The sequence below is a fragment of the Oncorhynchus mykiss genome, chromosome 19 (genome assembly GCF_057628025.1).
Source record: "Oncorhynchus mykiss isolate SJ-2025 chromosome 19, ASM5762802v1, whole genome shotgun sequence".
NCBI classification, from domain to species: Eukaryota; Metazoa; Chordata; class Actinopteri; order Salmoniformes; family Salmonidae; genus Oncorhynchus; species Oncorhynchus mykiss.
In genome coordinates, this window is record NC_143040.1 from 7,611,976 (window position 1) to 7,636,718 (window position 24,743).

Below are 24,743 nucleotides of genomic sequence, written 5' to 3' on the forward strand. Positions count from 1 at the left end.
GTGAGTCTCTCAGGAACACATACAGGTTGTTGTGATCTAGGACACACTAACATGACCCCACTATGGAAAGGTGAGTCTCTCAGGAACACAGACAGGTTGTTGTGATCTAGGACACACTAACATGACCCCACTATGAAAAGGTGAGTCTCTCAGGAACACATACAGGTTGTTTTGATCTAGGACACACTAACATGACCCCACTATGAAAAGGTGAGTCTCTCAGGAAGACATACAGGTTGTTTTGATCTAGGACGTCCACAAGCTTTACAAGACTCGTCTGAAGGTCTCATTGTACCAGTTTAACACATATATGGAAGTAGATATGGAGAGAGTTTAGTTACAAAAAACAAGGGGTTAAATACAATTTAAAACAATATGCCACCAGACATGATATATTTAACTGTACTAGAATGCTTAAAAGGCCTCTAATAATGTTTGTATCAGTTATCGGTAAAGGTAAAGGTTTTTCTTTGGCAAGGAAAATAACGGATATCGGTATCATACGCCAAGAGCCGGGCCACAGCAGGGGGGCAGTGAAGCAGAGAATGAAAAATAATTCCAAGCCTGAGGTAGTAGCCCTACAAGGAAACGTTGCCTCAGCCTCGTCCTCTGGATCAGAGGAAGAAATACAGACCCAGCGCCCCCGAATCCTCTGATGAAGACACCTGTGAAGGGTTATACACGATGGAGGAAGGAAGGAGCCACCAGAAGGAATATATTTGAAGCCCCATCAGAGGAGGGAACATGTTTCACGTCCTGACCTTAGTTCCTTTTTTTATGTCTCTATTTTAGGTTGGTCAGGGCGTGAGTTGGGGTGGGCATTCTATGTTTTTGTTCTATGTTTTTGTATTTCTGCTTTTGGCCTGTTATGGTTCCCAATCAGAGGCAGCTGTCAATCATTGTCTCTGATTGAGAAACATACTTAGGTAGCCTGTGTTCCCACTATGATTTGTGGGTAGTTGTTTTCTGTGCATGTGTTTTCCATACAGAACTGTTTTGGGTTTTCATTTATTTCTCTTGTTTTTGTTGGTATTCTGTGTTCAGTTGAATAAATACATTATGGACACTTACCACGCTGCGCATTGGTCCGATATTTCATACTCCTCGTCAGAGGAAGAAGAAAATCATTACAACATGGTAGGGATTCTCCTAGGGCACCCCCGACGGGGATGGGGAACAACCTCCACACCCCTCTACCGAGGTCGACCTGCCCCAAGGGACAGTTCGGTACCTCTCAGCATAGAGACCCGCCATGAGGAAGGTAAAGATGAAAAATGGGAGGAATGTCGGCAGATCAGGTGAGTCCTCTCTTCCCTACTATGCAATTAGGCGGGGCCTCTTGTATTGGGTCGGGCAACGAAGGTGGGAAAACAGGAATTACTTATGGTGCCTAGACCATACAGCTAGCCCATTCCCACATCCTATGAGGACACCTGGCACAGGACAGAAGGATCGACAGAATCATGCAGAGGTTCTATTGGCCCCGTGTCACCCGAGATGTGGCCAGGTATTGTAGGAAGTGTGATCTATGTCAGCGCACGGCCCCACAGCCACACCAGCGTAATCCTTTGATTCCACTCCCCATTATAGAGACTCCCTTCGAACGCAGAGCTATGGACCTCGTGGGACCCCTCCTGTATTCCGCCAAAGGACACGAGTACATCCTGGTTGCCATAGATTACGCCACCAAGTTCCCAGAGGCCATACCCCTTCGCAACATGTCGTCAATGGGAATCGCCAAGGAATTGTTCATGCTGTTCTCCCGGGTGGGCCTTCCCAAGAAGTTCCTAGCCAACCAGGGTACCCCATTCATGTCCTGGTTGATGAAGGATTTGTGTCGGTTATACCAGGTTCAACAGATACGCACTAGCATATTCCACCCGTAGGCAGACGGTTTGTGCGAATACCTGAACAAAACGATTAAAAGCATGTTGAAGAGTAGTGTCCAGAGATGGGAAAATCTGCCCCACTTAATGTTTGCCCTGCCCCAGGTGTCCACTGGGTTCTCCCCATTCAAATTGCTCTATGGCAGGCCATCTTGAAGGATCCTCGACTTACCCAAGGAGACCTGGGAGGCCCAACCATGCCCTTTCCTGTCGAGGATAGAACATGTTACCCTGATGAGGGACTGCCTGTTGGCAGTCTGGCCCATAGTAAGGGAACACCCCCCTGAAATTGACAAAAATGAATGGGACCTTATTGGAACCATACGAAACATATACACGATGTACAATACCACTCAATTGGACACTGTTTCATTCAAAACATATTGCAAATGCCATTTTGTAAATGCCAAGTGTAACACAGCAAAAATCCAATAGATGCTCCACTGTACATTTTCTTATTGCAAATGTAACACAAGTCAAGACCCAAGAGTAAAATTCTGAAAATGTGAATTTTCTTTCAAAAACTTATCACCCCCTTAAAAAATATGGACCGTTTTTTGAAATTCTTTAGATTTTTGGGGGCAATTACACATGTATAAGTACTTGAACATACTTTTGTCATATTTTATTGTCATAATTTTTTAATTGTCCATAAGGCATATGTTTTGTCTATTTGCTATATGATTTCATAGGAAGTCAAAAGTCAAAGTCAAAAGTCAGTGAACCATTGCCAAATGCCATAAGAAATGTACAAATGCAATATGAAAGTATTGAATGTGCCAAATCAGGATGTTTTGTCCATTTGCCAAGTACGATCATAGGAAGTTGGTTTCCAAACCCAAAAGTCAGTGAACCATGTCCAAATGGCATTTATATTGCCCAAATGATATATAGCCCTATGTTAAGCCATGAATCAACCTAGATGGTCTATTTGTCATGTATGATGAGGGAGAAGTGGGACTGTTGTTTCCATTTTATTTTATTGAAAACATCCAAAATGATATCCCATTCCAATCACCAGGTGCACGGCTGTCCATTTGCAATACGTTTTAATGGGTATTTACCATCACGAATTAGACATGCTCAAAAATACTGCAGAAATGCAAAATTGACTGGCCCGATAAACTCGGGATGTCCGGGCAGTGCTAGTGGTTCCTCTCCATTGCTCGATGGTGACATGAGGGAAGTGGGACTCTGTCGTTCTTTAATGATTTTTTTTTAAAATGTCCAAAATTACTAGGGGCGCCCCCTATTGGATGGGCACGGGCTCCCTAGTGGACACCTTGCAACCTCCTAAAGGCATTTAAAACCATTATAAAAATGTTATCCTGGAAACCCTTCCCAATCACCAGGTGCACGGCTGTCCATTTGCAATATGTTTCAATGGGCATTTACCATCACGAATTTGACATACTCAAAAAAAACTGCAGGAATGTGAAATTGACTGGCCCGATGAACTCAGAATGGCCGGGGAGTGATTCTGGTTCCTCTCCTTCCTCTCTGCTCGTTGGTGTTGATTTCAGAAAGTCATTTTGGTAATGGTTTATCACTGTTTAAACATATTGCAAATGGACAAAAGTCACGTAGAGCTCCGAAACCCGCCTTAACGGATTAGTCTGAACACGTCGCAAAAGGATCTGTCACTTTTTTGAAAAAAAAACACATTTCTTTAACCATAATCAATTGTACGTTGTGTGATGTCTCGTAAATTACGATAGATAAATGGCTTGTTGTCTTTTTCCTAACACCATAGGGTCATGTACTCTGACGTGAAGCGGTCAAATTAGCTCTGTTTTTTACCTTTAATCCCAGAAAATGGGCCATAACTCAAAAAGCGATGAGGCCTCGGCTCAAAGCCCAATTGGCCAAACCCATGGTCACCGAGATTAATCTTCAAAGTCTTTATCATTTAGGAGAAATGGCCATGTCAAATTGGTGATGTTTTGTACATTTGCAATAAGCAGCCAGTCTCCATCTGGTGGAATTTTCCAGAACAGCGGAACTCGTGGACGTCCAGTAAGGGACAGTACATTTGCAACATGGTCATCCTCATTGATCATATGGCTAATGCCGAAAAGTGCCCTTCATGTTGGAAAGGAAGCATTCTGTGAATACTGAAGCATTGCATCAACAAGGTGGCTCTGATAATATTGAAACATTGTTTAAACTAACAAGGCGGCCCGGAGAAACTGAAACACTTTGTATCAACAAGACAACTCACATTGCAACATAGTAGTCAACACAGAGGCAGCACACATTTTTTTCCCCCCCCGGGCCAGCTGGTCTGTCTGATATTATTGTGTTGAATATGCAGTAACTGGGTGCTCATTATACTCTAAAAACAGCCCTATATCCACACTATAGATAAATAATTTAGCAATATTTAATGACGTTATGCCAGCATTATTGATCTGGTCATCTGTTAATTCAGGAAGGTGGACAAGCAACACTGATGGAGTGAGAGGTAGAAATGCATTATACCAGAGGTAGGTAGACTACAGGTAGGGATTAGGATGACAGAGGATGATGATGTAGGCCCATAGAAATGAGTTAATTTTTGGCTCCCTACAGAAGGCTATATCAAACCCCTGATACAGTACTGGACTACTAGGGGGGAAATGGTTTTCCAGAAAATAAAAGTTTCAATTTAAATGTTTGTCTTTTTTTGGGGTCACTGCAGCACCCTCATCACGCCTACTTCCCTTGGCCTGTCCCCTCCCCTCTCTCTCCACTAATCTCTCCTCTGTCCCCTCCCCTCCTCTCTCTCTCCACTACTCTCTCATCTGTCCCCTCCCCTCCTCTCTCTCTCCACTACTCTCTCCTCTGTCCCCTCCCCTCCTCTCTCTCTCCACTACTCTCTCCTCTGTCCCCTCCCCACCTCTCCCTCTCCACTACTATCTCCTCTGTCCCCTCCCCTCCTCTCTCTCTCCACTACTCTCTCCTCTGTCCCCTCCTCTCTCTCTCCACTAACCTCTCCTCTGTCCCCTCCCCTCCTCTCTCTCTCCACTACTCTCCTCTGTCCCCTCCCCTCCTCTCTCTCTCCACTACTCTCTCCTCTGTCCCCTCCCCTCCTCTCTCTCTCCACTACTCTCTCCTCTGCCCTTCCCTCTCTCTTCCTGACATATAGCATCAGGCCTGTTGAGTTTGACTCAGGTCACATCTATGACGTGACAAACTTTTAGGCAGATAAGATCAGTTAAACCCACATAACAACAGGAAACACTGACATTAGAAAAACTCCACAGGAAACTGCTGGCAGAGCAGCAAAGTTACACATAGTGTGTCCTATAATATCACCTCTAACTTTCTACTGCTTGAGTTCACCTCTTATAAGGGTTTACTGGACAACTTGAATAAGGTCTGGATGTCTTATATTGAAAAAAGTACAACAAAAGGAGTCTGTATTGAAAAGATGCCCACTTCATGTTTTCAATAGCTGTTGGGTTGTTCAGTCCAGCCCTGGGGGTCTGCTGTCCTGTGTGTTGTCACTCTGGCCTTGACCTAATACACCTGAAACCAATAGTGAATGTTTCACTCAGACCCTAAAGCTGAGTGGGATGTGTTGGGTTGGGGCTCTGCAGGGCAGTGGACACATAGGGACAGAACAGGGAGACCCAGCTATATTGTGTGGATGTTAAACAGCTCTACAGTTCTACTAGGTCATATGAGATGAATTATATGGAGGATGTAATGTAGTGTATATTGTGTGGATGTTAAACAGCTCTACAGTTCTACTAGGTCATATGAGATTAATTATATGGAGGATGTAATGTAGTGTATATTGTGTGGATGTTAAACAGCTCTACAGTACTACTAGGTCATATGAGATTAATTATATGGAGGATGTAATGTAGTGTATATTGTGTGGATGTTAAAGAGCTCTACAGGACTACTAGGTCATATGAGATTAATTGTGCTGTTTCTGTGTTAATGTATGTTTAGGTGTTTCCAAACATTTCCCTTGGGATGAAAACTAAATCAAAAGGTAGGAATGAAATTGTGTTGGAGAGAGTTGAGTTATGTAGTAGACTGGTGGGGGTCAGGGAGAGAGTTGAGTTATGTACTAGACTAGTGGGGGTTAGGGAGAGAGTTGAGTTATGTACTAGACTGGTGGGGGTCAGGGAGAGAGTTGAGTTATGTACTAGACTGGTGGGGGTCGGGGAGAGAGTTGAGTTATGTACTAGACTGGTGGGGGTCAGGGAGAGAGTTGAGTTATGTACTAGACTGGTGGGGGTCAGGGAGAGAGTTGAGTTATGTACTAGACTGGTGGGGGTCAGGGAGAGAGTTGAGTTATGTACTAGACTGGTGGGGGTCAGGGAGAGAGTTGAGTTATGTACTAGACTGGTGGGGGTCAGGGAGAGAGTTGAGTTATGTACTAGACTGGTGGGGGTCGGGGAGAGAGTTGAGTTATGTACTAGACTGGTGGGGGTCAGGGAGAGAGTTGAGTTATGCACTAGACTGGTGGGGGTCAGGGAGAGAGTTGAGTCATGTACTATCTGCATAAACATTCTTAGAGTACACAGAAAAAGGCCCAAATAATGTAGGACAGAATTAGACCAATATCCATCACTAATTAATATCCATCACCAATTAACATCCATCACTAATTAATATCAATCACTAATTAATATCCATCACTAATTAATATCCATCACTAATTAATACCATCACTAATTAATATCCATCACTAATTAACATCCATCACTAATTAATACCCATCACTAATTAACATCCTTCACTAATTAATATCCATCACTAATTAACATACATCACGAATTAATATCCATCACTAATTAATATCCATCACTAATTAATACCATAACTAATTAATACATCACTAATTAATATCCATCACTAATTAATATCAATCACTAATTAATATCCATCACTAATTAATATCTATCACTAATTAATATCCATCACTAATTAATATCCATCACTAATTAATATCCAGAAACAAGTCTTCAATGTCTATAACCACATAAAAACAAGAGAGCAGCACTGAAATACCAAGAGATGAACATAGAGAAAAGTCCCTTCATCCAGCTGGTCCTGAAGCTTAGTTCACAAACCACTACTAACCCAACAAAGCCTCAGGACAGAACTCAGACAGTCTGGCCCAAACAAATTATAACCAAACATAGATAAACGATGGCAAACTATCTGACCACCGTGACTGAGAAAAAACGGAGAAATAAATGGACAATTGACAGACTCAGTGAGCATCGCCTTGCTATTGAGAGAGGTAGGCAGAGAGAAGACAGGCTATGTGCCCACTGCCCACAAAATGAGTTGGATTCTGAGCTGTACTTCCTAACCTCCTGCCAAATGTACAACGATATAGGAGACACATATTTCCCTCAGATTACAAAGACCCCAAAATAATTTGAAAACAAATATAATATTGACAAGCTCCCGTATCTGTTAGGTAAAATACCACAGTGTGCAATCATGTAATTTGTACTTCTATGTTTTGTACACACATCTCACACTCTCCTACACACACCAGCTGGCTGAGAGGGCCCTAGTGGAGCCGGCTGACTGAGAGGGCCCTAGTGGAGCCAGCTGACTGAGAGGGCGCTAGTGGAGCCAGCTGACTGAGAGGGCGCTAGTGGAGCCAGCTGACTGAGAGGACCCTAGTGGAGCCGGCTGGCTGAGAGGGCCCTAGTGGAGCCGGCTGGCTGAGAGGGCCCTAGTGGAGCCGGCTGGCTGAGAGGGCCCTAGTGGAGCCGGCTGGCTGAGAGGTCCCTAGTGGAGCCGGCTGGCTGAGAGGTCCCTAGTGGAGCCAGCTGACTGAGAGGGCCCTAGTGGAGCCGGCTGGCTGAGAGAGCCCTAGTGGAGCCGGCTGACTGAGAGGGCCCTAGTGGAGCCGGCTGACTGAGAGGGCCCTAGTGGAGCCGGCTGACTGAGAGGGCCCTAGTGGAGCCGGCTGACTGAGACAATTTCTCTCTCCTCCACAAATGTCCCCTCCCCTCCTCTCTCCCCTCCCCTTCTCTATCATTCTCTCTCCTCCAAAAATCTCTCTCCCCTCCACTTCTCCACCCTCCCTTCTCTCTCCACTCCCCTTTTCTCTCCCCTACCTAGACACATGACACCATCTCCCCAGACGCATGACACCATCACAACTTAACTGACATTAGTGCCTGTCCCCAGATGACAGTTAGACTACAGTAAAGTACATTTACAGGTGATCACATCATTGTCCTGCTTTGAGACACATTTTTACTGTCTGCTTCCAGTTGTATGTTATTTTACTAACCCTGCAAATTATAATATATCTTACAATATCTAAACATATCTCAGTAACTGTCACAAGTGTATATCAGTATAACAGCATCCTACCTCTGCTCCACAACAGGGTCATCAGTACCACTGCAGGTATCATATCTGTCTCTAACTGGGGCTCCACTGAGCGAAACAAGTCTACTGTCATGAAGAGAGGACTGAAGAGTGAGAAATACTGCTAGACTATATGACTTCTATCTCATTACTTCCCTACTTCTATGACGTGACAAACTAAGCAGATAAGATCAGTTAAACACACCTACCTACAGGAAACACTGACATTAGAAAAACTCCACAGGAAACTGCTGGCAGAGCAGCAAAGTTACACATAGTGTGTGCTATAATATCACCTCTAACTTTCTACTGCTTGAGTTCACCTCTTATAGAATATTGGCTTAATGTTCCAGCACCTAAATATAAACAGTACCAGCACCCAAAATGAGTACTGATGAGGTCTCATGTTAGAGCAGGAGAAGGGGGGATGTGGTGTAGAAGCTAGAGGTATGTTACCCAAGTCAACTCAACAGGCCTGATGCTATATGTCAGGGTCAGGCTGGGCTGGGACAAGAGAGGAAAAGGATACTGGTTATGATGACATCACTGGTGAGAAGTCAGTGATACAAATATATTCAGCTGATTTAAATGTCAGTTTTTCTCTCCCTCCTCCCCTGTCTCCTACTACCAACTCAGTCTGTCAATAAGTCCTCTCTCTCTCTCTCTCTCTCATCTCTCTCTCCCTCCTCCCCTGTCTCCTTCTACCAACCCAGTCTCAATAAGTCCTCTCTCTCTCTCTCCCTCCTCCCCTGTCTCCTTCTACCAACTCAGTCTGTCAATAAGTCCTATCTCTCTCTCTCATCTCTCTCTCCCTCCTCCCCTGTCTCCTTCTACCAACCCAGTCTCAATAAGTCCTATCTCTCTCTCTCTCATCTCTCTCTCCCTCCTCCCCTGTCTCCTTCTACCAACCCAGTCTGTCAGTAAGTCCTCTCTCTCTCTCTCTCTCTCTCATCTCTCTCTCCCTCCTCCCCTGTCTCCTTCTACCAACCCAGTCTCAATAAGTCCTCTCTCTCTCTCTCCCTCCTCCCCTGTCTCCTTCTACCAACTCAGTCTGTCGATAAGTCCTATCTCTCTCTCTCATCTCTCTCTCCCTCCTCCCCTGTCTCCTTCTACCAACCCAGTCTGTCAGTAAGTCCTATCTCTCTCTCTCTCTCATCTCTCTCTCCCTCCTCCCCTGTCTCCTTCTACAACCCAGTCTGTCAATAAGTCCTATCTCTCTCTCTCATCTCTCTCTCCCTCCTCCCCTGTCTCCTTCTACCAACCCAGTCTGTCAATAAGTCCTCTCTCTCTCTCATCTCTCTCTCCCTCCTCCCCTGTCTCCTACTACCAACTCAGTCTGTCAATAAGTCCTATCTCTCTCTCTCATCTCTCTCTCCCTCCTCCCCTGTCTCCTTCTACCAACCCAGTCTCAATAAGTCCTATCTCTCTCTCTCTCTCATCTCTCTCTCCCTCCTCCCCTGTCTCCTTCTACCAACCCAGTCTGTCAGTAAGTCCTATCTCTCTCTCTCTCTCATCTCTCTCTCCCTCCTCCCCTGTCTCCTTCTACCAACCCAGTCTGTCAATAAGTCCTCTCTCTCTCTCTCTCTCTCTCATCTCTCTCTCCCTCCTCCCCTGTCTCCTTCTACCAACTCAGTCTGTCAATAAGTCCTATATCTCTCTCTCATCTCTCTCTCCCTCCTCCCCTGTCTCCTTCTACCAACCCAGTCTGTCATTAAGTCCTATCTCTCTCTCTCTCTCTCTCTCATCTCTCTCTCCTCCCCTGTCTCCTTCTACCAACCCAGTCTGTCAGCAAGAACTAAACTCAGCAAAAAAAGAAACGTCCTCTCACTGTCAACTGCCTTTATTTTCAGCAAACTTAACATGCGTAAACATTTGTATGAACATAACAAGATTCAACAACTGAGACATAAACTGAACAAGTTCCACAGACATGTGACTAACAGAAATGTAATATGTGTCCCTGAACAAAGGGGTGAGGGGTCAAAATCAAAAGGAACAGGCAGTATCAGGTGTGGCCACCAGCTGCATTAAGTACTGCAGTGCATTTCCTCATGGACTGCACCAGATTTACCAGTTATTGCTGTGGGATGTTACCCCACTCTTCCACCAAGGCACCTGCAAGTTCCCGGACATTTCTGGGGGGAATGGCCCTAGAATGCTAGAATGGGGAGGAGGACAGTAAACAACAGAACGTATGGTGCTAGAATGGAGAGGAGTTCAGCAAATAACAGAATGTATGGTGCTAGAATGGAGAGGTCAATAAACAATATATTTAGATTCTCTTCACAACTAGACAGTTACAGTACATTTGACCTTAAAGTAAAATCCTAATTGTATATATACTTACACACTTCCCAGGTTTGACAGTAAAAAACCTAGCTACAAAGACTATTTTCCTGACTGTCTCTACTGATGGCCTCTAACAGCAGAATAAAATAAGTGGGATATTTAAACAGCACTGAAACAGAGTAGGTTGCTAGTTGACGATGTGTTGTAAATTGTTTCAATGCTGCCGTCTACAGATCTTCTAATGTATTGTAATACCACATGTACCAATACAGTAGAATAGACAGGGACACTGTGTAATGATACAATGACCCTCCATCCAATGTTCTGCTGCTGTTGTGCAACATTGTGACGCCACTGACATGTTTACAGGTTGCCATGCCGACGAAAGAGAAGGTGTTTTCATTCTGTAACAAGGCCTTCACTTCAGTCTGGATGGCTGGTTGACTGCAGACCGGTTACACAGTATCAGTGGAGGTGTTAGGCTGTTTCTGCTCTCCTCCCAACTACTAATGCAATTGTCCTGCCAATGCAACGTATGAAAATGTATCCAGTCACTACTGTAAGTCTCTCTGGATAAGAGCGTCTGCTAAATGACTCACATGTTCAATGTGTAACTGACAGTTAGACTTACAGGTTATGTCGTTGTCTTTTGTTTGAATTGTTTACGTGTCCGCTGTGCGGGGGAAATGATAATACAAGCGGAACTACGTAGCTAATTGTAATTGTTGTAACGGGGATCCTTATTGTAGCAACACACTTTTGGAGTGAAGGCAATCCTGCGCTGCGTCAGCTAAGTTTTCATGTCATCGGGTGTAGTTCATAAAGGTTGAAGAGTGCATGTTAGGATGAAGTGTGAATTCATGCCAGGAATAATAAGTGTGAAGTTTGATTTCCTCCCTTCTGTAATAAGCAGCCGTATTTTTTCAAGAGGTATTTTCTCCTTTATTCATGTGTTTAATCTGAACCCGTTATAACGCCGGTTAAACTGTTATGTATGTTAGCACTTCAGAGTTATACCAAGCTAATAAGTCACTCGTAAGATAAGGTTGTAAGAGTGTGCTTAACTGTATTTTTCAATTACTTTATAGTTCTCACGGAAGGTGATAATTCTGACTAAAACTACAGAATAAAGCCGCCAGTTAAAATCAAGGAACGGTTGTGCTCGTGGTTACTGAAGGGAGCTACACAATGTAATGTTCAGGTTGACAATATCAATGGAATAGACCAAAGCAGAGCCATGTATTTAGATATGAACAGATATCTCGATTGAGGATAATGTCAGTATTTAGCTACGTTATTAGCTGTTTTGCTCACCAAAGGTGGAACAAAGTGAAACTGGTGATGTCAAAGCCTCAGTTCCGGGAGAGTAGTGGGTGAAACCATTCACCTCAGGAAAAAGGGTGATATAAATAACGTTTCCTTTCATTATGTATTACTGAATTCATTAAAATATTTGCTGCCATTGTAGTAATGTTGGTAATATGAGAGGTCTTCGGACCTACCATTTTTGTATTATTTTCTTTGAAAGAACAACTAGTGTGTTTTGAGTGCTTCTCCCCTATTTGGGAAGTTGGTCTGCCCGCTCCTCAGTCTGACAGATATTCTGAGAGCAGGTTCGAGTCCTCTTCCTCTGTACATAAAAACTGTTTCAAACTGTATAACACAATAGTGGTTTTGGAAAACTGGTTCATATATCCTAAAGTCAATAGCGAATGTGGCTCTGTAGATATTTATTTAGCCGTTCATGAATTGAAGACCTATTTCAGCCAGTTAACCAAGTTGTTGTTGTCTTAGCTAGCCGTGTTAATGACGAGCTAACGAGCACCGTTGGTCTCTGCACTACAATGTCACGCTAGTTATTACCAGCAGGTGATTTACTAGCAGGTGACTTGTTGAAATATTAAGTGAATGTTTATTTTCTTACTACCTTAAAAGGTTTATATAAAAGGGTTGTACTTGTGCTCTGTATTTATGGATTAATATCACTTCACATTGAGGGTTTGTATCAATAACGTTACTGTTGTTCCTATCTAACAGATATCTTGTGTCCTACCTAACTATGTATCACTACTGTTGTTCCTATCTAACAGATATCTTGTGTCCTACCTAACCATGTATCACTACTGTTGTTCCTATCTAATATATATCTTGTGTCCTACCTAACCAGTGAACGTGTGGCTGTGACCGTCCTGTCAATGCCTGTCATCACTGTTTGTTATCTTTTACTGCAGATAAAAACTGAGTCAACCTGAAGTGTGGGTGTCCGTGTGCCTTTCTTCTGGGGGGCGATGTGAAGTTGGTTCCACCAGGTGCCTGAACTATATAAACACTGCTAATACAACAATAGTGCTGGGTGTTTGTACTATATAAACACTGCTAATCCAACAATAGTGCTAGGTGTCTGTACTATATAAACACTGCTAATCCAACAATAGTGCTAGGTGTCTGTACTATATAAACACTACTAATACAACAATAGTGCTAGGTGTCTGTACTATATAAACACTGCTAATACAACAATAGTGCTAGGTGCCTGTACTATATAAACACTGCTACTACAACAATAGTGTAGATGTCTGTACTATATAAACACTGCTAATCCAACAATAGTGCTAGGTGTCTGTACTATATAAACACTACTAATACAACAATAGTGCTAGGTGTCTGTACTATATAAACACTGCTAATACAACAATAGTGCTAGGTGCCTGTACTATATAAACACTGCTACTACAACAATAGTGTAGATGTCTGTACTATATAAACACTGCTAATCCAACAATAGTGCTAGATATCTATATAATAGATCTTCTCAAAATTGAGTTTGTCTTTGCAGGGGGGACTCTTATTTAGAAGAAAATAATCTACTGTTGTGTTGCCAGCATATTATCCTGCTGCCAGCAGAACAGTAATATAGGAGTTTAACATCAAATATTTGTATGGTGTGCTGCGAGGTACAAACTGCACAAAAATATAGAGAGAAGGAGATCAATAATAGGTTATTTCCACCAGGGGGCGACAAATGCCAGTTAATATTCCAGAAGAGAGCATCACAGAATTAATAGGCTCCCTTTGCCAAGTGGTCAATTTGGAGATGCTCCGGCCTGGGCCAGGGATGCGTCCCAAATGTATTTACTGCTTCCTGAAGTGTGCACTCATTCACTACTCCTCATTAAGTGTAAAAACATTGTAATGGAGAAGACCAGGTTTCCCCAGCCAGGTACCACCACAACACATACCAATCAGTCAATATATCATCAAATCCTATATGATGAGACAATTTGACTTCAGGTGTTTCAGTGGTGGTCTGGAACAACATCCTGCAAAGCCTGTATCTCTCCAGGGTGACTGTATCTCTCCAGGGTTGGTGGGTGACTGTATCTCTCCAGGGTTGGTGGGTGACTGTATCTCTCCAGGGTTGGTGGGTGACTATCTCTCCAGGGTGACTGTATCTCTCCAGGGTTGGTGGGTGACTGTATCTCTCCAGGGTTGGTGGGTGACTGTATCTCTCCAGGGTTGGTGACTGCTGGACCCTGATCAGACAGGAGTAGTTGGCTCTGCATTTACACTCACTCACCCACCTATCACCATCAATCACCACACACACACACACACACACACACACACACACACACACCAGGACAACAATACATCATAGTCTATGGAGGATAAATAACTACACACCAGGACAACAATACATCATAGTCTATGGAGGATAAATAACTACACACCAGTACAACAATACATCATAGTCTATGGAGGATAAATAACTACACACCAGGACAACAATACATCATAGTCTATGGAGGATAAATAACTACACACCAGGACAACAATACATCATAGTCTATGTGGAGGATAAATAACTACACACCAGGACAACAATACATCATAGTCTATGGAGGATAAATAACTACACACCAGGACAACAATACATCATAGTCTATGGAGGATAAATAACTACACACCAGGACAACAATACATCATAGTCTATGGTGGATAAATAACTACATTGATGTCTTCTCTTCTCTCGTCCTGTTTGTTTGTAGTTTCTCAATGTTTGAATTATCAGGTGTTATTATTAGCCCCTCATCTGTGTGTGTGAGAGAGACAGACAGACAATAAGAGAGACAGAAGGAGCGAGAGAGACACAGAGAGACAGAAGAGTCCCCTAAGCAAGCTGGACCTGGTGCTCTGTTCACAAACAGACCCCACAGATCCCCAGGATAGCAAACATATTAGACCCAACCAATCATGAGAAAACAAAAAGATAATTACTTGACACTCCTGGAAAGAATCAACCAAAAGAAAAGAGCAAACTAGAACAGAGAGTACACAGTGGCAGAATACCTGGCCACTGTGACTGACCCTGAACAGAGAGTACACAGCGGCAGAATACCTGACCACTGTGACTGACCCTGAACAGAGAGTACACAGTGGCAGAATACCTGACCACTGTGACTGACCCTAAACAGAGAGTACACAGCGGCAGAATACCTGACCACTGTGACTGACCCTGAACAGAGAGTACACAGCGGCAGAATACCTGACCACTGTGACTGACCCTAAACAGAGAGTACACAGTGGCAGAATACCTGACCACTGTGACTGACCCTGAACAGAGAGTACACAGTGGCAGAATACCTGACCACTGTGACTGACCCTGAACAGAGAGTACACAGTGGCAGAATACCTGACCACTGTGACTGACCCTGAACAGAGAGTACACAGTGGCAGAATACCTGACCACTGTGACTGACCCTGAACAGAGAGTACACAGTGGCAGAATACCTGACCACTGTGACTGACCCTAAACAGAGAGTACACAGAGGCAGAATACCTGACCACTGTGACTGACCCCAACTTAAAGACAGCTTTGACTATGTACAGACTAAGTGAGCATAGCCTTGCTATTGAGAAAGGCCACCGTAGGCAGACCTCAAATCAAATAGTTACGAGCCCCTAACTAACAATGCAGTTTATAGAAATATGGATAAGAATAAGAAATGAAAGTAACAAGTAATTAAAGAGCAGCAGTAAAATAACAATAGCAGGACTATATACAGGTCAGTACTGGCTCTCCAGAGAAGACAGGCTATGTGCCCACAGCCCACAAAATGAGGTGGAAACTGAGATGCACTTCCTATCCTCCTGCCAAATGTATGACCAGTTAATTCATACTGTATGTTGTAGTCTGTCCAAGAGGGGAATCACACAGACTGATCTCAGTTAATTCATACTGTATGTTGTAGTCTGTCCAAGAGGGGAATCACACAGACTGATCTCAGTTAATTCATACTGTATGTTGTAGTCTGTCTAATAATTAAATCACACAAGACTGACAGCCTGTAATTTTATTAAAAACATTCAGTTGATTACATGGCAGTTTAGAGAGCAACATCATAACAATAATCTACTTCATAATCAATATCATAACGTTTATAATCAATAACATCATTATCTCTATACTACTAACAACATAACACTAATCTACATCATAATCAATATCATAACATTTCTAATCAATAACATCATGAGAGGTAAACAACAACAATTATAATAATACCTGGACTAATAATGGAGACACTTCAAGATAAAGAATCTAAGAGACACTAAATAAGATAAAGAATCTAAGAGACACTAAATAAGATAAAGAATCTAAGAGACACTAAATAAGATAAAGAATCTAAGAGACACTCAATAAGATAAAGAATCTAAGAGACACTCAATAAGATAAAGAATCTAAGAGACACTAAATAAGATAAAGAATCTAAGAGACACTAAATAAGATAAAGAATCTAAGAGACACTAAATAAGACAAAAAAAAGAAAGATAAGAAGCAATACTGGAACATGAAACAGACGTAATTGAGCTGCTCTCTTAAAATAATTAAAAACCGATTGTTAACAAAACCCCCTGTTACCCAAACAATATGTTACCCAAAACCCCATGTTACCCAAAACCCCATGTTACCCCAAACCCCAAGTTACCCCAAACCCCAAGTTACCCCAAACCCCAAGTTACCCCAAACCCCAAGTTACCCCAAACCCCAAGTTACCCAAAACCCCATGTTAGCCAAACCCCATGTTACCCCAAACCCCATGTTACCCCAAACCCCATGTTACCCAAAAAAACATTTTACCAAAACCCCATGTTACCCAAAACTCCATGTTACCCAAAACTCCATGTTACCCAAAACTCCATGTTACCCAAAACTCCATGTTACACCAAACTCCATGTTACCCCAAACCCCATGTTACCCAAAACCCCATGTTACCCATAACCCCATGTTACCCATAACCCCATGTTACCCCAAACCCCATGTTACCCCAAAACCCCATGTTACCAAACCCCATGTTACCCCAAAACCCCATGTTACCAAACCCCATGTTACCCAAAACCCCATGTTACCCATGTTACCCAAACCCCATGTTACCCCCAAAAAACATTTACCAAAACCCCATGTTACCCAGAACCCCATGTTACCCCAAATCCCATGTTACCCCAAATCCCATGTTACCCCAAATCCCCTGTTACCCCAAATCCCCTGTTACCCAGAACCCCATGTTACCCATAACCCCATGTTACCCAGAAACCCATGTTACCCCAAAACCCCATGTTTCACAAACCCCATGTTACCCATGTTACCCAAACCCCATGTTACCCAAAAACCCATGTTACCCAAAAACCCATGTTACCCCAAAAACCCATGTTACCCAAACCCCATGTTACCCATGTTACCCAAAAAACCCATTTACCAAAACCCATGTTACCCAGAACCCCATGTTACCCAAAACTCCATGTTACCCATAACCCCATGTTACCCCAAACCCCATGTTACCCAAAACCCCATGTTACCCAAAACCCCATGTTACCGTAACCCCATGTTACCCCAAACTCCATGTTACCCCAAACCCCATGTTACCAAAACCCCATGTTACCCAAAACGCCATGTTACCCCAAATCCCATGTTACCGTAACCCCATGTTACCCAGAACCCCATGTTACCCAAAACCCCATGTTACCAGAACCCCATGTTTCTCTGGTGGTAAAAACCAAACTAAATGAATAATGGTGGTTGCAGTCACTCCTTTTAGATTTCTTCCAAGGTTCTATAAAGATAAACTAATTCTGAACTTGTTATTAAAATTAGAACCACTTCAGGTTTGTCACCACATTTTAAACACCAGTCCACTGCTGACCATCAATTTAAAACACAAAACTGACCTAAGATCAGCATGTAGGGTCAGCTTCATTCTACTCCTACTCCGTCCCCTGGGCTGCTCTCTCATCTCCCGGTCCAGCTTCAGCTCTGGAGCTCAGAGAGACCATCTCCATGGCATTGACATAAAGATCCATGCTACTCACCCTGTTCACTCTCTTCTGCCTCCTGGTGGGCTAGGGAGACACAGCACCAACAGTCAGACATTTACTCTCTAGTATCTCTCTCCCTCCCACTCTCCCCCTCCCCCTCACCCTCTCCCTCTAGTTTAAATGACTTGTAACGTCTGAGTAAATGTCTTTACCTTGTAGTACAGGTAGATGGTGGTGATGGATGTCAGTAGGATCAGCAGCACTAAAACGTGTCTGATGATGAAGGCTGGTAGAGGAGAGGCTGCAAACAGAAACACCTTTGATGAGGGGACTGATCATCATCAGATAGATCTGTGAGAAGTCTGGTTCATGTTCAGTTACCTGTGATGGTGAGGGAGAGGAGCTCACTCTCGGAGGAGAAGTTATGAGAGAAAACATAATTCTCATAAACACAGCTGTAGTTCCCTTGGTGGGAGTCATCTGCAGCAGGGAAGAGGAAGGCAGCAGAGTGATTGACAGCTGGCTGGGTCTGGGTTCTGTTGGAGCCGGTGAACGTGAGGAGGAAGGAGCCTCCTGGGTACTGTGGCTGAGTGGAGCAGGTGATGGTGAAGTTGTAGCCCCTGAACATCTCGGGCCCCTGGTGGCCCCTGGAGACCCCTCTCATTGAGTCAGTCAGGAAGATATCAGGCTGGACCAGGAGATCTGTAACAATAAAAGAGAACAAGAAAAACCTCTTCAACTAGTTTCCTATAGATATGACAATAACATCAGCATGTAACAGTGCCAGCCACCCTCCCTCACAGGGCAACATGAGTAGTGGGCCTACAGTCACTGAGACAACATATGTTAATATCAGGCTTAAGCAGGACATCTGGAACAAGAGGAGAGAAAAAGAAAACGTAGCTCCTCAACTACTTTCCTCATTTAGATGTGACAATAACATGACATGTGACAGTGGTAGTGAGTAGAGACGTTCACTGAGATAATACTCACATACAAAAGCATTCTGGGATATTTAAGTTGTATTTGATTCCTACTTGACTGAGTGATCTATTTAGTAAAGCAGACTGACAAGTTAAACAGTCATCATTAGAGGTGCAGAGGAAGTTGTATGAATGAAGGAAATCAGTTGAATGTAATTATAACATGTTGTTATTACCTGAGCAGATCACTGTGAGTCCAGGAAGGAGATCATCCATTCTCCAACACTCCCTCAGTGAAGACTGAGACCTAGAACAGATAACTCCAATCCCTCTAGTGGTGTTTCCAGGTAGTGCTGAAACAGTGGAGCCACAACCCATCTGTCTACACACTACTGCAGCTACATTCCTCTGGTACCAGTCATCAGCTCCCACAGTCCTCCACTCTCCCTGGTCGTACCACTCCACTCCACCAGCACAGCGACTGCCTCCTCCCACCAGCCTCACATCATCAGGCTCTGAGAAAAGAAGAGAGAGAGACAGTAATCTTACTATTTTCTCACTAAAACACACCTATATTGTCTCTCATATTCTTCACTCCAGGTGAGAAACAATGTTGATTGAGTGACAAACTGTTTCTTACCTGAGCAGGTGAGTCCAACAGCATTACCAGGTAGGCAGGTGTTGTTTTTTCTGTCTGAGGTGTCACAGTCCAGGAGAAGGGACTCTTTGCCTTTACACTGGAACTCTTTATCCCAGGTCTGACCCTCACCTTCTCCATAGAGCCCCCCCTGTAGAGCTGCAGGAGCCCCACAGCCAACATCCCTACAGACTACCTCTGCATCCTGCCGGTCAAAGTCAGCTTCACACACTGAGGCCCAGGACTGATTGGACTTCACCTCCACTCTCCCAGAGCAGAGTCCAGCTCCATCCACAAGCCGCACAGACTCTGGAGAAAAAGAGTTGGTTGAACATTCAATCAGTTTTGTTGATGACACTGTCAAGGACTAAACACAAATATGTTGGATAAAAGATTGTAGTTTGCTATGTTTGATACTGTAAGAGGTAGAAATGGGTTCTTAGTCACTCAGGATCGGGTTGGGAATAATACAGGCAGGAGACAGGAATAAGTTCACTTCACTTTATAGAAAATAAACAGCTGGACATCCATCAGGCAGCTTCACTTCAGTACCATCTGATCTAAAAGGTCTGATGCTGTATGTCAGGGTCAGGATGGGCCAAGAGTAGAAAAGGTTACTGGTTATGATGACATCACTGGTGAGAACTTAGTGATAAAAATATATTTGATCTCTCCTATCTCTCCCTCTTCCTCTCCTCCTTCCTCCTCCTCTCTTTGTGACAGTGGTAGTGAGTAGAGACGTTCACTGAGATAACACTCAAAAGCAAAAGCATTCTGGGATATTTAAGTTGTATTTGATTCCTACTTGACTGAGTGATCTATTTAGTAAAGCAGACTGACAAGTTAAACAGTCATCATGAGAGGTGCAGAGGAAGTTGTATGAATGAAGGAAATCAGTTGAATATAATGATAATATGTTGATATTTCCTGAGCAGATCACTGTGAGTCCAGGAAGGAGATATAATACATGGACTAAAGTATGTGGAACTCAGCAGTGAGTTTTACAACAGAGGATTATTTTTAGGCTCTACGTGGTTCAGAACTCGGTGGTCCGTTCTGTGAGCTTGTGTTGTCTACCACTTCACGGCTGAGCCGTTGTTGCTCCGAGATGTTCCACGTTGAAAGTCACTGACATCTTCAGTAAGGACATTTTACTGCTGATATTTGTCTATGGAGATTGCGTGGCCATGTGCTCAATTTGATACACCTGTCAGGTGTGGCTGAAATAGCCGAATCCACTAATGTCCACATACTTTTGGCCATATAGTGTATCTTGTTATTACCTGAGCAGATCACTGTGAGTCCAGGAAGGAGATCATGCATTCTTCTACACTCCCTCAGTGAAGACTCAGACCCAGAACAGGAAACTCCAAACCCTCTAGTGGTGTTTCCAGGTTGTGCTGAAACAGTGGAGCCACAACCCAGCTGTCTACACACTACTACAGCTATAGCCTTCACGTCAGAGAAAGATCCCACAGTCCTCCATTCTCCCTGGTCGTACCACTCCACTCCACCAGCACAGCGACTGCCTCCTCCCACCAGCCTCACATCATCAGGCTCTGAGAAAAGAAAAGAGAGAGACAGTAATCTTACTATTTTCTCACTAAAACACACCTATTATGTCTCTCATATTCTTCACTCCAGGTGAGAAACAATGTTGATTGAGTGACAAACTGTTTCTTACCTGAGCAGGTGAGTCCAACAGCATTACCAGGTAGGCAGGTGTTGTGTTTTCTGTCTGAGGTGTCACAGTCCAGGAGAAGGGACTCTTTGCCTTTACACTGGAACTCTTTATCCCAGGTCTGACCCTCACCTTCTCCATAGAGCCCCCCCTGTAGAGCTGCAGGAGCCCCACAGCCAACATCCCTACAGACTACCTCTGCATCCTGCCGGTCAAAGTCAGCTTCACACACTGAGGCCCAGGACTGATTGGACTTCACCTCCACTCTCCCAGAGCAGAGACCAGCTCCATCCACAAGCCGCACAGACTCTGGAGAAAAAGAGTTGGTTGAACATTTAATCAGTTTTGTTGATGACACTGTCAAGGACTAAACACAAATATGTTGGATAAAAGATTGTAGTTTGCTATGTTTGATACTGTAAGAGGTAGAAATGGGTTCTTAGTCACTCAGGATCGGGTTGGGAATAATGCAGGCAGGAGACAGGAATAAGTTCACTTCACTTTATAGAAAATAAACAGCTGGACATCCATCAGGCAGCTTCACTTCAGTACCATCTGAACTACAATGATCTGCCCATGAACATCTCCCATAAACCAATATGACAAACACAAATATAATGTTTAAATACATCTGACATCTCTCCCTCTATTTAAATGAAATAAAAACACATAAAACATGATACATGGTAATATTGTATAATGTATAAATAAATCTCTCAATATGACCAGTCTCTTACCTGAACAGGTCACATGATGATAATATCCACCATCACAGACACCAGGTCCTCCTGTGATGTCACACTGTCTAACAGAAGACTCATTTCCATAGCAACTACTATATAGTGTGACTCCTCTTCTTCCATCTTCAAACAGAGGTCCTCTAGATACAGATACAGGATTCCCACAGTCCAGCTCTCTACACACAACCTTAACATCTCTCCTCATTCCCCACCACCTAAAACATACACCTGTCCACTCTCCTCTGTAGAAGACTTCCACTGTCCCAGAACAGGAAGTGGTCCCATCCACCAGTCTGACGGAGTCTTCAGCTGTAAACAGCAGAGAGGAAAACACAGTGGTGAGGACAGATGATGACAGTGATTCTGTTATTCTAACAGCAGTAATGCTTTGTGGTTGACAAGTATTAGTAGTTCCATAAAACACTACTTGTTATTGGGGTTTAGAATGGTTTGTATGGACACATGAATTTCTCCATGTGGGATAATAAAGTTGACTAATATTGAACTGCTATAATCACTGTAGATTTATACTCTACCTACCTGGTGGACTGACACTTTGAGCCTGGAGATCTGAGGAGAAAGAGAGAGACAGAGGAGAAAGAGAGAGACAGAGACAGAGAGAAACAAAGGAGAAAGGGAGGAGTCAGAGGAAGAGAGAGACAGAGGTTAAATGAACATCAACATGACCTTTCATGATGTGATGAGGAAGACAGGCTTATCGTTGGTATGGTGCAACAACACCCATGTGTACATACACTATATATACAAAAGTATGTGGACACCCCTTCAAATGAGTGGATTCTTTTTCAGCCACACCCCTTCCTGACAGATGTATAAAATCAAGCACTCAGCCATGCAATCTCCATAGACAAACAGTGTCAGTAGAATTGAGTTAATGAACTCCTCTCCACTCCAATCCTCGCCCCTCTCCTCCCCTCTCTACTCTTTTCTCCCTCTCTTCTTCTCTCCTTTCCTCTTCTCCCCCCCTCATCTCCCCCTTCTCCCCCTCTCCTTTTCTCCCCCTTCTCCCCCTCTCTCTTCATCGTCTCCCCATCTCTCCCTCTCTTCGCCTCAACTCCCCCCTCTACTCTTCTCCCCTCCTCCCCCTCTCTTCTACTCTTCTTCCCAATTCTACCCCTCCCCTCTCCTCGTCTCACCCCTCTGCTCTTCCACCCTCCCCTCCCACCTCTGATCTTCTCCCCCTTTCTTCTCCTCCTCTCCCCTCTCTTCTTCTCCCCCTCTCTTCTCCTTTTCTCCCCTCCCCTCCCCTCTCCTTTTCTCCTCCTCTCCTTTCTCCTCCCCACTCACCTTCTCCCCCTCTCCTCTTCTCCCACCTCTCTTCTCCAACTCTCCTCTTCTCCCCCTTCTCCACCTCACTCTTCATCTTCATCTTCTCCACCCTTCTCCCCCTTCTCTCCTCCTCTCTTCTCCTCTTCTCCCCAATTCTACCCCTCCCCTCTCCTCTTCTCACCCCTCTGCTCTTCTCCCCCTCTCCATTTCTCCTCCCTGCTCCCACTCTCTTCTCCCCCTCTCCTCTTCTCCTCCCCCCCTTCTCCTCTTCTTCCCCTCCCCTTTTCTCCCCCTCTCCTCTCCTCCTCTCCACTCTCTTCTCCTTTTCTCCCCCTCTCATCTTCTCTTCTCTTCTCCCCCTCTCCTCCTCTCCCCTCCTCCTCTCCCCTCTCTTCTCCTCTTCTCCCCCTCTCTTCTCCTTTTCTCCCCTCTCTTCTCCTTTTCTCCCCTCTCTTCTCCTCTTTTCCCCTCTCTTCTCCTCTTCTCCCCTCTCTTCTCCTCTTCTCCCCTTCTCCCCTCTCTTCTCCTCTTCTCCCCTCCCCTCTCATTTTCTCCTCCTCTCCTCTCTCCTCCTCTCCCCCTCTTCTCCTCCCCCCTTTCTCCTCTTCTTCCCCTCACCTTATCTCCCCCTCTCTTCTCCTCTCCTCCCCCTCTCCTCTTCTCACCCTCTCCTCTCCTCCCCTCTCTTCTCCTCTTCTCCCCTTCTCTTCACCTCCTCTCCCCCTTATCCTCTTATCCTTTTCTCTTCTCTCCTTTTCTCCCCTCTACTTTTCTCCCCCTCTCCTCTTCTCTTCTCCCCTCTCCTCTCCACTCTCTTCTCCTCCTCTCTTCTCCTTTTCTCCCCCTCTCCTCTTCTCCCCCTCTCCTCTCCACTCTCTTCTCCTCCTCTCCCCCTCTCCTCTTCTCTTCTCCCCCTCTCCTCCCCTCTCCTCTTCTCCCCTCCCCTCTCCTCTTCCCCCCTCTCCTCTTCTCTTCTCCCCCTCTCCTCTTCTCTTCTCCACCTCTCTTCTCCTCTTCCCCCTCTCCTCTCCTCTTCTCACCCCTCTTGTCTTCTCCCCCTCTCCATTTCTCCTCCTTGCTCCCACTCTCTTCTCCCCCTCTCCTCTTCTCCTCCCCCCCTTCTCCTCTTCTTCCCCTCCCCTTTTCTCCCCCTCTCCTCTCCTCCTCTCCAATCTCTCTCCTTTTCTCCCCCTCTCATCTTCTCTTCTCTTCTCCCCCTCTCCTCCTATCCCCTCCTCCTCTCCCCTCTCTTCTCCTCTTCTCCCCCTCTCTTCTCCTTTTCTCCCCTCTCTTCTCCTCTTCTCCTTTTCTCCCCTCTCTTCTCCCCTCTCTTCTCCTCTTCTCCCTCTCTTCTCCTCTTCTCCCCCTCTCTTCTCCTCTTCTCCCCCTTTCCTCTTCTCCCCTCCCCTCTCTTCTCCTCTTCTCCCCTCTCTTCTCCTTTTCTCCCCTCTCTTCTCCTCTTCTCCCCCTTTCTCTTCTCCCTCCCCTCTCATTTTCTCCTCCTCTCCTCTCTCCTCCTCTCCCCCTCTTCTCCTCCCCCCTTTCTCCGCTTCTTCCCCTCACCTTATCTCCCCCTCTCTTCTCCTCTCCTCCCCCTCTCCTCCCCTCTCTTCTCCTCTTCTCCCCTTCTCTTCACCTCCTCTC

General features: G+C 44.6%; 1 protein-coding gene across 1 annotated transcript; it reads right to left on the bottom strand.

Moving 5' to 3' along the window:
- Positions 1-19,914: 19,914 nt before the first annotated feature.
- LOC118941406 (CD5 antigen-like) lies at positions 19,915-22,112 on the bottom strand. The gene is made up of 3 exons (XM_090210005.1): positions 21,807-22,112; positions 21,073-21,378; positions 19,915-20,947 (listed from the first exon to the last, which is right to left on the bottom strand). Exons 1-3 carry the CDS (start codon positions 22,012-22,014, stop codon positions 20,526-20,528), a joined length of 936 nt encoding a protein of 311 aa, XP_090066131.1. The 5' UTR covers positions 22,015-22,112; the 3' UTR covers positions 19,915-20,525.
- Positions 22,113-24,743: the final 2,631 nt, after the last annotated feature.

Bases quoted from the DNA above. Each gene is read 5' to 3' on its own strand.
- LOC118941406 (XM_090210005.1), bottom strand. From the start codon at position 22,014: ATGAGGAGAGATGTTAAGGTTGTGTGTAGAGAGCTGGACTGTGGGAAT. The intron at 21,379-21,806 runs GTAAGAGACTGG...CTTTTTCTCCAG, and splicing joins TCATCATGTGACCTGTTCAG to AGTCTGTGCGGCTTGTGGAT. The intron at 20,948-21,072 runs GTAAGAAACAGT...TTCTTTTCTCAG, and splicing joins TGTTGGACTCACCTGCTCAG to AGCCTGATGATGTGAGGCTG.